The 16,011-nt window shown below is 51.9% G+C and overlaps 1 protein-coding gene across 4 annotated transcripts in view; it reads right to left on the bottom strand.

Moving 5' to 3' along the window:
* The window catches only part of SEPTIN8 (septin 8), a 43,893-nt gene extending 30,312 nt beyond the window's left edge, over positions 1–13,581 (bottom strand). For all 4 annotated transcript variants that reach the window (XM_086758546.1, XM_086758545.1, XM_086758547.1 and 1 more), the window contains exon 1: positions 13,434–13,581. In XM_086758546.1, coding sequence (XP_086614672.1) covers positions 13,434–13,463 — 30 coding nt within the window. In that variant the 5' untranslated portion in view covers positions 13,464–13,581. The remainder of the gene's footprint in view (positions 1–13,433) is intronic.
* Positions 13,582–16,011: the final 2,430 nt, after the last annotated feature.

Genomic DNA, 16,011 nt, shown 5'->3' on the forward strand with positions numbered 1-16,011 from the left:
ATAAATGAGGGCAGCAGTAACACAGCCATGTCGGGGGGATTGCTGGTTTTGGTTTAAGCAAAAGCTAAGAATTGCAGCAGGACTTTTTCCACGTGCGGTGCCAGCGATGCGACTGCCCTGCGGGACAGGAACAGGCAGGTTATGTGGCAGAGCTGGATGGGACCAGCCACCGCCAGAGCCAGGCAGGAACACAGCCCTGCCCTTTCCAGTTGCACTGCTCTCTGCAACACTCCCACCCTCCGCAACACCCAGCGGGAATTAGGTCCCCGATCTCACGGCCTGGAGAGACAACTCTCCTGCCTCTTACCAGGCAAGACCCCATCCTGGGGCTGCAAATAACCATGAGGCAGCCAACATTTCCCGATGCCCACCTGATCATTTTGTGACATGATAATTAAGAATTTGGGATGGCTCCAAGCGCAACTCCCACCATGAACAGCCACCGCAGCCCTGAACGTCGCTTCCTGGGTCCCTAACGGCATCCTGTACCGGGCAGCTACCAGGGTTTTACTTGGAGCCTCTGAACGTGCGCTCTGAAGATCTATGCCTTGAGCTGATCTTCAGGGCTTGAAGCAGCGAGGCAAGGGGATAATTTGTATTTCGAATCTGGAATTTGGTGGGAAACAAAAGTCATTAGAAGGTCAGAACAGAATTTATTAATCCAAAGTCCTTTGAGCATTCTCACAGATGCTCTGGCCAGGCTGAGCAGCAGAGTCCGTCAAGGCAACAGGCGCACAAATGGCATCTGGGGGCACGGCCGTGGGAAGAACAGCCATCCCGGAGGGAAATCGATCCTTGGCTGTGGCTCAACAGCTGCGTCACAGGACCCTTCTCCTGGCACGCGGCAGAGAGACAGACGTGCCCTTGGTAGCACAGACAGCCACACTTAGCAGAGCACCACAAGAACCGAAAAGAAACCTCCAACATAGTGCTTCTAACATTCTGCAGGACACCAGCCACCCCGTCTCCCGGCCACTTCCGCTGGAGGCTGGGGATGCGCTTGGGACGCACAACGGCACGCTGGCCCATTCCTGCGGCCACCCCAGCACCAAGCTGCCCAGGGAACCAACACCAGCATTTCAAACCCACACCAGCCTCCGAAGCCCGCACACAGCAGCGTCCCACACACAGCGCCGTGCAGCGGGGCCAGGGGCTGGGAGGAAGCAGAGGGCAGCACCGCTGCGGGCACAGGCGGCAACGCTGCGGGCAGCTGGCCACAGACCACATCCACAGAAGACTGTATGCTATTTGGCCCTAAAGGGGCAAGAAAAGGCAACAGAGAAACACCATCAGAAAGACAAATCCAGATCCCTGTAAGAGGATCAACACAGTATTCACACATTAATTAGGCTCTTCCTAGTAGACAGAGGGATTAAAGGAACCTGTGAGGAGAAGTGGCACGGGCTACAGCACCAACCAGTGTGCCTACGATCCTTTAAAAAACAAAAATCTGATCAGTTTTCCTTCTCTCAGTCTCTTCATGCTTCACCTCCAGATTAGCAAGTTTCATTTTGCATCATTATATTTTTCAGCAGCTTCTCCCAGGAAAAGCGGCTTCATCCCTGCCTGTGCCGCCCATGGGGATGTCAGCAGCGAGATGATCAGCTCTGCATTCAGCTGCCCCTCAACTGCACAGTTTTCCTATCTGTGTGCTGCCTCTGCTCTCCTTCCTTACACACCGGGAGCAGGACGAACAGACTAGAAGTTGGATATAAAAGACCATTCTGACATCAGCTGGTTAAAGAAGAAAAAAAAGAAATGCTCTTTGGTAACGCACACTTGTGTCTTCAGCTCCAGAGGACCCTCAGAGTTTTGTTTTCCTGAATGAAGCAGGTGAAAGCATATGGGTAAATAAAAGAATAACTGAACGTCACAATCATAAATGATTACATTTATTTTTTTTAAATCGTGATTTTGCTATTTTTTTTTTTTTAAGAACTTGGCATGATGGGAGTTGTAATGTAAATCTTGGGCCCTGCTACAGCAGACTCATCAGCACACAAGCAACTTGTGGATGTGCTGTAAAACCAAGAGTGAAAACCAAAAATCTGGTGCTTATCAGCTAAAACATGACCTAGGTGAAGCATCCTGGTTGTACATGCCAAGGAGAAACACAGCACTTTTCTGTACCAAAGGTGCCTTTTCCCATTTCTCCAGCCCAACAAAACACAGACGAGAAACACGAACAGCTGACATTTTCCAGGGCAAAACAGCAAAAGCCCACAGGGGAAAACGGAGGGGAAACTCAGTCCTTTCTTCTTTCTGCTAAATGGAAAGGGTTTACACTCGAGCAACGAGCACTAGCCCAAAGGTATCTGCTGCTCCCGAACTCTCCCTCCGGCACTTCCGTAGGCTTCACATCTTGACCTTCAACAATACCAAATCCACCGGCACTCTGCAGCACGGGTCCCCCTCCCATTGGGGTCCCCCTCCCACCCATCACCTTCACCCCAGCGTGTGCCAGCAGCCCTACAGCACTGGATATACCCACGGGCGCACCGTTTCCCACTGCGGTACCGCACGCAGCCGCGGAGTCACGGCCGAGTGCCAGCCATCCTGCAAAGTGCAGAGCACAGACAGATCCTCTCCTGTCCAATTTACAATCAAATCTAAACAGAAAGATAAAACAGCGCTAGCAGACAGATTGCAGCTCCCCGGTCAGCGTGACTCAGAGCCCAGCAAGAGGAAGAGCGGGGAAGGCTCCCACAGGCCCCGCTCCGCGCGGCGCCTTTGGCAGCGCTCCTGCGGCGGGATGCAGCGGTCACGGCTCTGCAGGGGCCCGCTCGGCCCCCGGCACAGCTGGGGACTGCTGTTAGTCACAAAGCAATGACTTCACCTCCTTGATTCCCCATCTACAACCCACAACAGTGCGTGCAGAGATTAATACCCATACCAGGGGGTTTGTCGGACACTATTCCTCTGTCTCCTGAATGGAAACGCACGGAATCAGGAAATTATTTGGTCCTGACGCAGGGAGTCTCATTTGCAATTGAGCAGAGCAAGGAATGAATGGGACCTGGCTGTTTGTTAAATCCAAGCGGAGCAAGGCTCACGGATGCTGGCACCCCGAGCAGCCACGCTGCCAGCCCCAGCACGGCCTGCCCCCCTCCGACTGGGCAGCAGGACCAGTCACTGCCCACAAACCACGGAACAGAGGGGTCTGCTTCAGGGGCCAGCACGTGCAGGGTCCCCACTCCAGCCCCACAGCTCTGGGATGCTGAGGGGACCTCACCCAAACACCTGTCACTGCAAAGGTCCTTACAGAGGTGCTAGTAGTTTCATTTCCCAAGTAAACTGAGTCACGGAGCGGTTAAGTACTTGCCTAGAGACTTCTGGGCAAACAATGCCAGATGCCAAACTCAGCTTCTCTATCCAAGCAGGCACTCCCTGGGGCTTGGCCCAGTTTCTGGATCAATGCAGAAAAATCTGGCAAATCACCTCTCTCAGGAGATCCTACCCCATCTCTGGCTCAACAAATGCCACTTGACATTTGCAGAGAAACAGCAGCAAATACAGACTGAGCTTTCCATGAAGAAAGCATTTCTTTTGCCAAGCTCAGCAGCTGAGGGGCAGTAGCAGCAACATCACACCAGACATTTGAAAATTACCTCTATGGGCCAGCAACGTTCAAAATAGATAATATTTTGATGTGTGATAGTGTCCTTCTTGTTTTCACAGGCTAAGGACTATCAGACATATTAAAGCATCAGCGAACGAGCTTGCACTTTGCAGTCTAGTAAGCAGAAAGAGATGGCCCAAGAGAGGTGATGAGACCAGATTTGAGGTTGTCTAACAACAGTCAGAGGATGCTGAGCAACTAAGTCTTGACAGAGGGCTTAAGAGCAGGAGGCATGACCTCGTGGGTGCCTTTGGCACTGGAGATGAAAGGAAGCGCACTTCCAGCTGGGGCTGGCCAGGGGAGATCTCAGCAGCTCTGAGGCTGAAGTTGTCACATTTAAATGCCACCTGACCTCAAGCAGATTTGCAAAGTGCAAGCACATACTCAACTCTGAAGGTTTCCAGTTAATCTTAAAGCATATGCTTAAAATTCCAGATCCCTATTGTGGATAAGCACTTAAAAACAGGCTGGGGGAAGAAGAAAGGAAGAAAAAAAAACCCCAAAGTCCATAGAGATAATTTCAGGTGTGGGATTTCTGCTCATTTACTGCGTGGCTTACAATAGCAACCTGCTGTGCATCAGGTTCCCTGATACTTCTCATGCTGGTCCAAGCTGGTGCTGGTACGTGGCCACGCAGGATGCATCTGAGACGGCGTGAGCAACTCCGCTTTTGCTACGCCTGTGCAGGGAGGGCAACAGTGTTTTTCCCACTGTGGCAGCCCTAAAGAACTGTACGCTGGAACACTGCGATGCCCAGCGCTGCTCTTTCCTCCAGCAATGGCAAGGCAAACCTCCAAGGCTTCCTCCTCTTTTCCAAGGTCCTGCATGCTGGAGCACAGCTCCCGGAGCCATCCCTCCACGTACACAACACCATTTCAACCAGTCACTTCCAGTTGCTTCTTGCTCGCAACAATAAGCTCCCAGTCCATGCTGCAGTCTCCCCCATTAAAAACCTCACACTAAAAAAAAAAAACCCCACAATTCCCAGCCCCCCTTTAAACCGCTCCCCTAAGAATGCCAAGAATTTTCCCAGACACTCAAGCCTTTATTCACATCCCTCCCGGCTCCCAGCTGCACTCCAGGAAGGCAAAAACATCACTGCAGAAACCAGATACGGAGTCACCACCAAGACGTGCCAAATAAAAATGAGAGTCACCCAGCATTACAGAGGTAAGAAGAGGCAAAAGCTGAGGTTCTCTCCTTTTGAGCTAACTAAAGGTTGTGTTGCCTGAAGAGATGCCTTTCTTCAAAGCTTTTGGGCCCATTTTTAAGAGCTCTTCATAAACCCTGAGAGCAGTGAGGGCTCTGTGAAGAGCAATGCTCACCATCTTGGGAAAACAAAAATTTAAAAAGCCACTGGTCCAGTATCAGTGTTTCACAACATCCCATATGCCCCAGGCCAGTCTTGGGGAAGCAAACGCTCTGCCGCACACCCGTAAAAATCCAGCGTGCTGAACACGTACTGTAGCCACCTACACATAAAAAGGTGGAGAGGGATGCAAGCGCGAAAGCAAAACTCCTTTAAAGGGAGGAACTCCTTAGGCAAACCCAAGCCACAGATGCCAAGGCCGTGTTCGATTCCGGCGGCACACCTTGTACCGACATCCCAGCAACAGGGTGGACGCTGAGCAAGCCAGAAGCGGGGATCTACACACTCCGCACGTTCCTCTTTGGCACCAGCCTGCTCACTTTAACGTTTGCGAGCCAACAGCTGAACTGCAGGCACTGCCTTCAGCTTTGCTTCCCTCTCAGCAGCCTTTCCTCATCTAAAAAAACAAAAACCAAAAACCAAACCCACCACAATAGACCACAAAACATAAAATAAAAATCCTACACACATCTACACCATCAAATGAACTGGCACAGGCTTAAAACATCAGGTTCTGCTGACTTTCAGAGCTATGTTTGAAGGGAGAGTAAAGCTGCTCATCTTTCCTTACACAGCGCACATCCAAGATGACGTGTTCGCAACCTGCGAATGCAACACCAGTTTCAATGTTCTGCAAACAAACTGACTGTTTCTGGCTTTAATTCTTCTCCAACTTTAACACTTTAAAGTAAAATTCCCCACATGCTTTCTTTTCATAAGCTGTTATTTAGTGATTTCCCAAACATTTATGAAGCCTAATTTATTAATTGCAAGGTCTTTCTTAATTAAAAAAAGGATTAAACGCGCACTTTGCCCCATCACAAGTCCTAGATGGGAGCTTACAGAGCAGCAGAGCAGGATTTGCCGGGCATTATGCACACAATGTTTTGCAAACATGAATGTTGCCTTTGAGAATGAGGAAAGTTGATTAAAACAGAGAAAACTATGGGACCAAAAATGAGAGACATTTCCTCCAAAATGACCTTAAAGGATGAGAAAGTTCAACTGTTCGTCAGCCTGAGAATTCCATCCCCCACGAGCTATTCAAAACCCAGAAAGCAAAGACCAGAATACAAACATAACATTTCCTCCAGTCTGTTTAAAAAGAACCCCAAACACAGACAAACAAGAGCACACCAGATCACCTCAGTTTGCTTCTTCTCAAAATTATCTATTCAAAGCGTGCTGAGGCTTTCCATTTAACGCAACTTCACAATTAACCCTGACAAGAGCGTAATCTCATCCCTTCATCCAGTAAGAGACGTTCCCAAGTTCACCCAAGGCAGCAGACGCGTTCCCAGCCTGCCCTCAACTGACCTGACCAGCAGGATTTCGCCCCCTCCCCACCATCCCACCACGAGGAAGACGAGGAGAGAGGAGACACTTGGCAAATACCAACCATGGTGGGATAAAGCCCAGGGAGAAACGGAGTGCCCACCGCTACGGAGTGCCATGGGAAAAGTCTGGGGCAGTTTAAAAGCAATGTCAAAGAGGGAAAAGGGATCTGGATCCCCATCGTGCCGAACAAGCCATGCTGGATATCAGCCACCAAGATTATTTGTTTTAGTTACCACTTAAAATAAACACAGCTAATTCCCACATACGTTTCCAGAATTTATTGCCTGATTACAATAAATACTATTATTCGGTACATTTTTAGACAAGACATAAAACGGGAACGCAGCAGTTTTGGCCACCACTGTACGCTTTTTCCCAGTCTGCCTTATGCAACCATCTCACAGCATCTCCACAAACAGCACTTCCAGCTACTGGCCAAGCCTCCTTGCGACGCTGCCTGGAAGACACCGGGAAGAAGTTTTACACGCCACAGCCACTCCGCCCCAAGAGCTAAACCAGAGTCACCAGGCTAATAAGCTGACCGCTCTATATCCTATTAACACAGGCCTCCGGAAAGCCTCACCGTGTGTCAGCACAGGACACCACTAATCTGAAGACTCAAGGCAATGGAAAAAAGGAGAGAAAACTCCTATTTGAAAAACATGTAGAGCGAAAAGATAAGTTAAAAGGACTATTGGTTTTGTATGAAGACACAGAACAAATCTGTATTCACAAACATGAGCTGGAAACACCTCATGAGCACGAGATGGGGAAGGAGAGCATTCCCGGGAGGCCAGCTCCAGCAGCCCTTTTACTGCGGCAGAGCTGAAAGCCAGGATCAACTGGGATTAGGATCCAAGGGCTGGAGCAGCCTGCAGTAAGCAGGGTCTGGACGGGACACCCAGCGATGTCCCTCTGACCCGAGCTGCCCCGCCATCGCCATGCTGCCCCACGCACAGCAGGTATGTGCAGGAATATATTATTTAACACATTTAATACATTATTTAACACGGCGCGGTCGGTCTCCTCTCCCAGTGACTGATCTGAACAACCCTGGCCACCGCCACGGGAAGGTTCGATTTTCCAGCGCGAACGACACGAGCTCTGGGAACACGCTCCACGCCAGCCCGCAGCTGAAGGCATGCCTGTACAGTCCCTCGCGGGCAGACATCAGCTCAGCCAAGCAGAAGCTGCAGGATGCGTCCTGCCTCTCCCTTACAGCAAGAACCAGCCGAAACGAGCGTTTGCTCGTTGCCTGTGGAGGCCTCTGGAGACATTCCCCGCATGTTTCTTTGCGCATGTAATGCAGCGGTGACACAGACTCATCACAGCACCTCGCACAGCAGTGAGGAGAGGCCAGGAGCAGCCCCCATTCCCTCCACGGAAACCCTGCCCAGGCGCTCTCGCTCCGCAGCTCCCTGCCACAAGCTGGTTTAGAGGCTGTGTGAGCCAGAGAGGGCAAGAGCCCTGAGGCAGGGTGCTCCATGGGAACCTCTCGCTAGCCGCCTGACATCTCTGGAATTTCATGTGTGTGGGAGACAGACACTTTTTGGCTTCACAAAGGAATCTGAACAAAGTGGTGGCTCCACAACCCCGACCCCACGGGCCCTGGCCAGCCCGCACGCCAAGAGCAGCGACTAGGGATGTATCTGAGAAGCTCGTGGTTCTCAGTGACACCGCTCCCCCCCCAGCCCTCTGAAAATGTCCACTGTCACCCCATTTCGGAGGGTGCCAGCTCCCAGTCCAGCTCCACCTTCTGCACACAAATGTCACAAGTCGGAGGCAAGCACGGCCAGTTACGCCAGAGAAGAGGCTCTGGACGGAAAGCACGTGGCTGAGACTGGGGAGAAGCAGCACCTTCAGGGTTTTTTTTTCCTCACTTGAGCTGCTGTGGGAGCAGAGATGGGCTCTCCCACCCATCTGACACTTCTACAAGACTTGAATACAAATGCAAAGCTTCAGGTATAAACTCAGAGCTCGCTGCAGCTACACAGAAGTGGGGAAGGGGAGAAACAAGCAGGCTGTGCATGAACACACCGGCCCCACCTCACCAACACACTATGGGACAGGACAACGTTATTTCTAAGGGGTGCAGCTGATCTGAAACAAGCAGGGCAGCTTCTCCCACCCACAGCCTGAAAAGTGCCCAGGACCCAGTCCGAATAATCAAAATTAATCACATAGATGTGCCCCTACCCCACACAGACGGGGTGGAAACAGTATGCCCACACCCTGCACGTCTCCCTCCGTCCCACGGCCTCCCAGATTCCTCATCCTAATTGCACAACCCAGGAAAGCCAATTTAGCATCATGCCATTCCTTCCCCTCCCAACCTCCGAACCAAAGCAGCACGAGAAGGAAAGAAGAGCATGACCGTCGCTCCTGCAGACGGAAAACCAGCCCAGTCCCCAGAGCACTTTGTGGTGCCTCGAGACGACAGGACTGGGGACGGCGGGGGCACTCGGAGACAGGGCTGCGCCTCTCCTCGCAGCTGGTGACAGCACTGGCATTCTGCTACAGAAGATAATATTTAGGGAGCTTTTGGCCTTCCAGCAACGCTGGAGGCTGGCTGACAGCTGCCACCACAGCACTGATGACGAGCCCTGACACCGTGCTGGCCCCCTGAAAGAGAGTTATTCTTCAGGCTTTCATTTGTTTTGCCGATGCAGAGGGCACACACGGCCTCAGCGCTCGCCAGCTCACATCCTTCCACCCACTGCCTCAGCGCTCGCTGTGATTACGCGCCGTTCAGAGCCGCTCTGGAGCTCCCACGCAGAACAACATGTTGCATCTCTGCTGCAAGAGGAAGAGACGCTCCGGTTTCACTGACAGCAAAAGCACCACAGAGGGGAAGGGAAAAAAAAAACCAAACCAAGAAACAAACAACAAAATCTTTTTCTAGGCAACATTTGTTCCCAGCACATACATTGAGAATGAGCGCCTAACTGCGCTGGACTGTGGTTGAGCTAATTGGCCCTGCGGTTGAAGCAGCCAAAGCTGGCTTCCTGCATGAGCACAGGCAAGCCTCCCAGGGAGGGACTGCGAGGCTTGGAGAGGCAACCACCAATTTATCTCCTTCGGCACAACACCATTTTCCCCATCCCTCCCTTCCCAAAAAAGCACACGCTACGGGCAGAAGATGTGGCCAGGGCAGGGAGGGACAGGGCTGCTCCCGCTGGGCCCGCTTCCTGGTGCACGTTACCAGCTTGGAGAAAAATCTGCTGCTTCTGTTCCACACGGCATGGGGGATCACTTGAGTTTTTCCAGGCTAAAGGCAAAATAATTGAATGACAAAAACAGACAAGGAAATTTAACCCTGGAACATCCAAATGGTGCCGCTGGGCTGGACAAAAAGTGGGGCACAGGGAATGTCCGAATCAAACAAACCCCAGCTTCCACTGGAATCGAGCCATGGAAACGTTTTCCTTGAGAATTCGATTAAAATAAAGTGTAACCCTATGTTTAGGACGTGCAGTGATAAGTCTTCTGCTCTAGCCATGGTACACAGAGCTGCTTGCAGCCCACTCCGCAGGCCCAGCTTTCACAGACTAAGGTACAACGCCGGTCCCTTCACGCGGAGGAGCGGGCTTAGGCTGTGCAGCCAGCAAGAGAGCTGGGAGCGGGTTACAGGAAGGTGGCGGTGTGTAAACAGGTAACATTCCCACGAAGCTGCCGAACTGGCCAGATCCCCCTCACAGCTCACTGTGACAAAAAAAAAATTAATCCCATTGTCTCTTTCCAGTGAGGAAGATGTTGTTCAGCTTTCCTCTGTATAAAGCTGTGTTTTTTCTGGCAAGACCTTCCAAGGCAAGTTAATTTCTAGTAAAGCTACCGGTAAAAGCCTACTTATCAACAACTAACATGGAGGGAATCTTTTCAGGACTGCATGTAGACAGTCACCCTGCAACCGCAGCTCACGCACAGCGACTTGCATGCATCCAGTGTCCTCTTCAGCAGGCGTTGACGTTCACAAATCCCTTTGTCCGTGCGCACAGTCACGGTACGCACACAAAGCAATCAGCCATGGCATTTTCAAAACTTACAGCTGAATTGTTATCTCAGCCCGTCAAGGCTGGGGACACCTGCTCCTCCTCACCAGCATGCATCTGAGAGCACACAGCTGCTTGGAAAAGCTTCTCAAAAGCAAAGCAGTCTTACAGTCTCAGTCTCACTTCTCATCCCATTTATTCTCCTACGCATCTCCAGTCACTTCTCCATCACTTCTTCCCCTTCCAGCTTTTCTAGCTTCCTCCAGAGCTTCTGCATTTCCCTGCTGCGCTTCACGCACTTTCTGGCTTCCGCTGGCATGTGGTGGTTGGGCTGTTTCCCGCTCAACATAGCGGCATCCCTGCTGATACTGCCAGTGTCTGCTCCAGCACACAGCCATCGTATGTGCCAGCTCAGCACTGGCCAGAGCGGGCAACGGAGAAGCTCTGAGCTTTGATGCCAAATTAAAGTATTTCATAACTGAACCAAATTTTATCGGCTTGCTTTCCACTCTGGTGTAACTGTAATGAAGACAACTGGTCTCGGGTACCTAGGAGGGATGCCTGCAGACCAAGCCCTGAATACGGCAGCGGTGAGCCGCATTCTCACGGCAGATCAGCAGAAAACTTCAGTCTCCCGGGGCTGAAGCCAGTCTCTCTCACAAGCACTACATTCACAAAGACAAAGGTGGTCTTGAGCACGGCTAGTGCGATTCTGCTGCCTTAGAGGCAGCTTTCTATGGGCGAGCTTCCTTTCATTTGCTTTTGTTGATCATTTCCAACAGCAGCACTCCAAGGGAACTTTATTGTGCTGGAGACAGAGGCGCTCTGGAGGACTGTACAAGGGAAGCGTGCATCTGGGGACTTCTGAAAACACATTATCCAAACCTAAGGGTCACTACATTCCAGGATGTCAGCGTCAGCTGGACACTTATAAATAGCTTCACCGAGCTGAACAGCATGACCTCACCGCACATCCAAAACCTCCTTCAGAGGCTTTTTCAACATTACTTCCCACTGCAGGTACAAACAGGTGGGAAAAATAAATGAATTCATCGTCACCTCTTCTTGGCAGTCATGAGCTATTTCCACCCAGACTTCATGCTGAGGAAACGGAGACACGGTGATATAGAGTCACACCAAGGAAGCTGTAAACCCTGCAGAAACAACTCGGAACACCTTAATCATGAGGTTTCCATGATACTGCCGGAGGAACGGCATCAGAGCCGAGACACGCTGAGGGTGAAGGAAACAGCCGCTGGGACAGCCCGCTGCCCAACATCAAATGGAAACGAGATGCTGCTCTCCCACTCGCTTCTGCCAGATCCATGGCTCCAGGCAGAAGGCAAACGAGCAGCACATTACCAGATCTACCGGGCCTGCAGATCCCTACAAACTCACCCCAGCTCCCTGCACAAAGTGAGCAGATTTTCTCCTAATGGAACTGGGCACTGAAATCATGTTGGAGCCCAGCCGTTTCACTTTGGTGCCCAAATGAGAGCCAAGTACCTTCAGGAAATTTTTTTTTACCCTTTCTTTTTTTTAAATGTAAGTGGCACACTATTGACACAAGTACAGCACGCACTAAAGTACCCACACCAAAGAACGTAAGATGCAGTTTCATTTTCTCCTGGGCTGGACAATACTTTAGGTTCCCATAACACCTATGAAAACGTGCACAGGCACACCAACCTAACCTTAGAAGTATTTCGATATGATACAAGTGCAGAAAGAATTGCAGTGAGACAGGGTGTTTCCATTCCCTGCCAGCGAGGCTTTACCTTAATCCCTTCTCCCCAGAGCCTAGAAGCATTTGCTCTCTTAAATAAGAGCCCACAATCAATTTTCCTTTACGCAAGCTTTAAGTAAGGTACAGCCTTGCAAACTCATTCTCGAGCTGGAAACTTTTGGGCCAGGATTCAAAGAACAGAAGCAGAGTTTGAGGTTCTTGGCAAAAAGTAGTTTACAGAGAAAACAGTAGCAGGGACATGTTTGTGCTCAACTGGCATGCCTATAATTCAGACAGCCACCACTGCTGTTCCCATTTATTTAGCAATATCACACCAGACATTTTTTACTTTTGAGAGCTATGCTGTTTCATGCGGTAAAAACATTTTTAGCTCTGAAAGGCTGCGAGACACATCACCGAGCTATTTCATCAGAACAGCCCTCCAACAACAGAAAACGCGAGCCTTAGACAAAGACCAGTTTTAAGCCGACACAGATTTTAGCCAGATTGACTTCCGACAGCAGTTACACAACGTGCGAGCTGCGGAGAGGCGGCGGAGCACAGGTCACGCTCCATGTTTGCTGTACAGCACTCTCCACACAGCGGCTCGGGGAGCAGCCAGCCCGGAGGGTTTGCTTTACCCCGGCCGTGCCTCTCGCAGCAGTACACACACGCCGCTCAGTCCCTCGCTGTTCCCGTTTTTGGACACCAGCAGTAGGCGAACAACCCTCAGTTGGGGAGCTCTGAGCCAGCTTCCTTCTGCCCCTGGTTGCGGGGTAGAATCCCAGGATGGTTTGGGTGGGAAGGGACCTTCAAAGCCCACCCAGTGCCACCCCGCTGCCAGGAGCAGGGACATCTCCAACCACATCAGGGTGCTCAGAGCCCCGGCCAACCTGGCCTGGAATGTTTCCAGGGATGGGGCATCCACCACCTCTCTGGGCAACCTGGGCCAGTGCTCCACCACCCTCAGTGAAAAAAAAATCTTCCTTAAAAAGGTAAATTTCTTGTGTAAAAAGAGGGTACTCTGTGCCGGCAAACACACGGCCATCGGGCACTCTCGGGTACCTACGGAGAGGTCGCGAAGGGTTTTCGCTACCGGTTTCAGCATCAAACCGAGCACCGAGGCCTAGGAGCCCGCCAGCCCACGGCGGGACCTTCCCGCGGGGTCTCCCCTTGCCGAGGACACCGGCTTCGCCCCCCCCCCAGCACCCCCTCGCAGCCGAACCCCCCCCCGCCCCGCGGACACGCGTGGGGCTGGCGGGACAGCGACGGCGCACCCCCGCGCCTGCCGGGGCCCCACCATCGGCTCGATTATTTAATATTCCCCCCACCACCACCCCATATCCCCTCGAGGAGAGGCGCGCAGGGAGCGGGCCGCCTCCCGCCGCTCACCGAGAAGCGCTCCAGGTCGGTGGCGGCCATGGCCGGGCTGGCTCCGGCGGCGGGAGCGCGGCTCTCCCGGCCGCGGGTGGCTGCGGCTGAATGGATCCAATATGGCCACTTCCTGGAAACTCCCCTCCCGCCGCAGGCCCCGCCCGACCGGGGGCACCGGCACCGCGAAAGGGCGGGAGCGGCCCCGCGTACGGCGAGAGGCCGGGCCGGCAGCAGCTCCGGCCCTCACCCCGCCCCGCCTCCTGCCGCACAGCGGGAGCGGAGCCGGGGGAGAGGGGCCCTGAGGCCCCCGCACCTCCCCGGGGAGGGGGGGGGGTCAGCGGCAGGCAGGGGGTCAGAGCGCGGTGGGGAGGTTGGGGACGAGCGGGTCGTGCTGGGGGCGGCCCGACAGCATCGCCCTCAGCACAGAGAAGCTTGGAATGCGACTGGGGGGGTGGCAGGAGCATCCCCCGCGGGGTTCAGGGGGTGCGCACAGGGGCACGGATACCCCTCGCCCCACCTGGAGAAGCTGGCAGGCGTTCAGCATTCTGGAAAGCCAGGAGATGCCTCTGCGCTAAAGTGTCTCTGTCACACACCGGAGTTACAGGCACAGCGTCTGAGCTGGGATGCCGAGAGCTCGGGGCCATGATGCCGCGTGTTTTTGTGTGTTACAGTACGCGGCAGAGGACCATCGAGTCTTTCTTCATCTTTTTTTTTCCCACATAAAGCACAAAGCCAATCCCATGACCTCAGTCGTTGCACCCCACAAAGACAGCAGTATTTTACAAGCTGTTAGCACAGAGCAAAGTTTTTTCTTGCTTTCTGGTGCCCTCTGCTGCAGTGCATCTACCAAGGAACCACTCACCAGAGCCACGGGTTCTCTCTGTCACGCAGCCGCATCGCTACGCCAAACCTACACCCCTGATCTGTCCGCTGCACTGGTTTTGCCTTAGGCTTTCCCCAGTCTTTCTATCAGCCACAGCGTCCTCATCTTTTCTCCTCATCCTCTTGGAGCAATGCATACTTCCAGTTGCACAGCTGAGTTCGGGCAAAGAGATCAAATACTTCTCCTCAAGAACACTGACTCTGTGTGAGGATAGGGCTCCTGAGGAACATTTTGAACGCCCAAGAAGGGCAAGCCCTCTTGCAACTAGCTACGCGAGAGCCAGAGAAAAGCTACCGTCTGCACGGAAGGGCAGCAGTTACCATGCGATTCCTGAGGGCACAGCAGAAATGCTCTCAGCAGCTTTGGACACACGCACCGAGCCCTGCGGCTTGATGCTCCGCTCCCCAGGCAGGGCCAGAACCTGCTGTCCCACATTTGTTGTTGTTGCCGGTGAGGACTGTCCTTCAAGAACCAGTTCACGACCTGAACCTCCCTAAATTATGCTCGACATGGGATGCTAATCTCACTGCACAACGTAACCACCGCCCAGGGAATGGAGGAGGGAGAGCTTACCTGGAGTGGCTCTGTCCAGGAGACGGTTCCTTGTCTAGTCAGGTGCTCCAAGATCACCTCCAGCATCCTGCACAAAGGAGGGCCACAGGTATAATTACCTAATTATGATACAGCTAATTACCACTCCAATTACTAGGAAACAGTGAGCAACTGTGCTTAGGCCCCATTTCCAGTTATTTTTCAAAAGGTTTCCCAAATGTCAACTTTGTGGCAAGATAAAGAAAAGGAAAGATACTCAATAGTATCATTTTATTCATCTGCTGGAGAGCCCTAAAGCAGGACTGAAGTATTCAAAATAGAATAATATCTCAGTGACCAAATTAAACCAGAGCTTATCCTTCATTACAGTACTCCATGGGCAGTTCATATTAGCTTCTGTCTTCTCCCTCACCTGCTCTTTGCGATCTTAACAAAGGTCTCTTGCTCCCACAGCAATATAAATAAATGAGACCACGCCATGCTAGTGGGTGCGTTGTTCTGTCCCTCCTGAGCGGACCGCCTACGACCAAATCCTTTCCGCTAATCCATATATGAGTTCTGGCTAAAGACAGGTTGCAAAAATGTTGTATTTCTCTGAAAAGGTCATTGCTGAACACCATCTGTTAATTTATTTTCTCGAGTGAGCAGAAATGACCAAAAAAAACCCAATCTCCTTCCTGTCACAGCCACAGCTCTCTTGTGCCAGGGACAGCAAAGCTGGCCTGCTGCTCTCTGGCATCCAGACCCAAGAGTCCCTCCACCCGCAGTGGTGGTATGAGCTTGCTGAGCCTTTTATTCATTTATCCCTTGCAAGTGAGATGTTAATGCAGACCAGACACTCACACTCTCGTTTCTGTGGGCAATTTCCCAGAGGTTCTCCAGTTCTCCCCGGGGCCTTCAGCAGAAATGGGGAAGCTAAAATCTGGTACTTCTGGTGTACAGATACAAGTAGAACAATTTATACGAAAGCAGAGTTAACTCTCCAGGCTGCCTTTTTATATCACAAAGAAGCAAAAATAAACACATTAAAAAGGTGAAAAAGTTATAGGTGGTTTAGTTTTGGGTTTTTTTTTTTTTACTTTACAGGCAAGCTTTGGAGTCCTGATTTAAGACAGTGTAAAACTCTTGCTTAACACACGCTTAAATGCGATTACACCATGT

The sequence above is a fragment of the Chlamydotis macqueenii genome, chromosome 14, assembly GCF_036417535.1.
Source record: "Chlamydotis macqueenii isolate bChlMac1 chromosome 14, bChlMac1.mat, whole genome shotgun sequence".
Lineage (NCBI taxonomy): Eukaryota > Metazoa > Chordata > Aves > Otidiformes > Otididae > Chlamydotis > Chlamydotis macqueenii.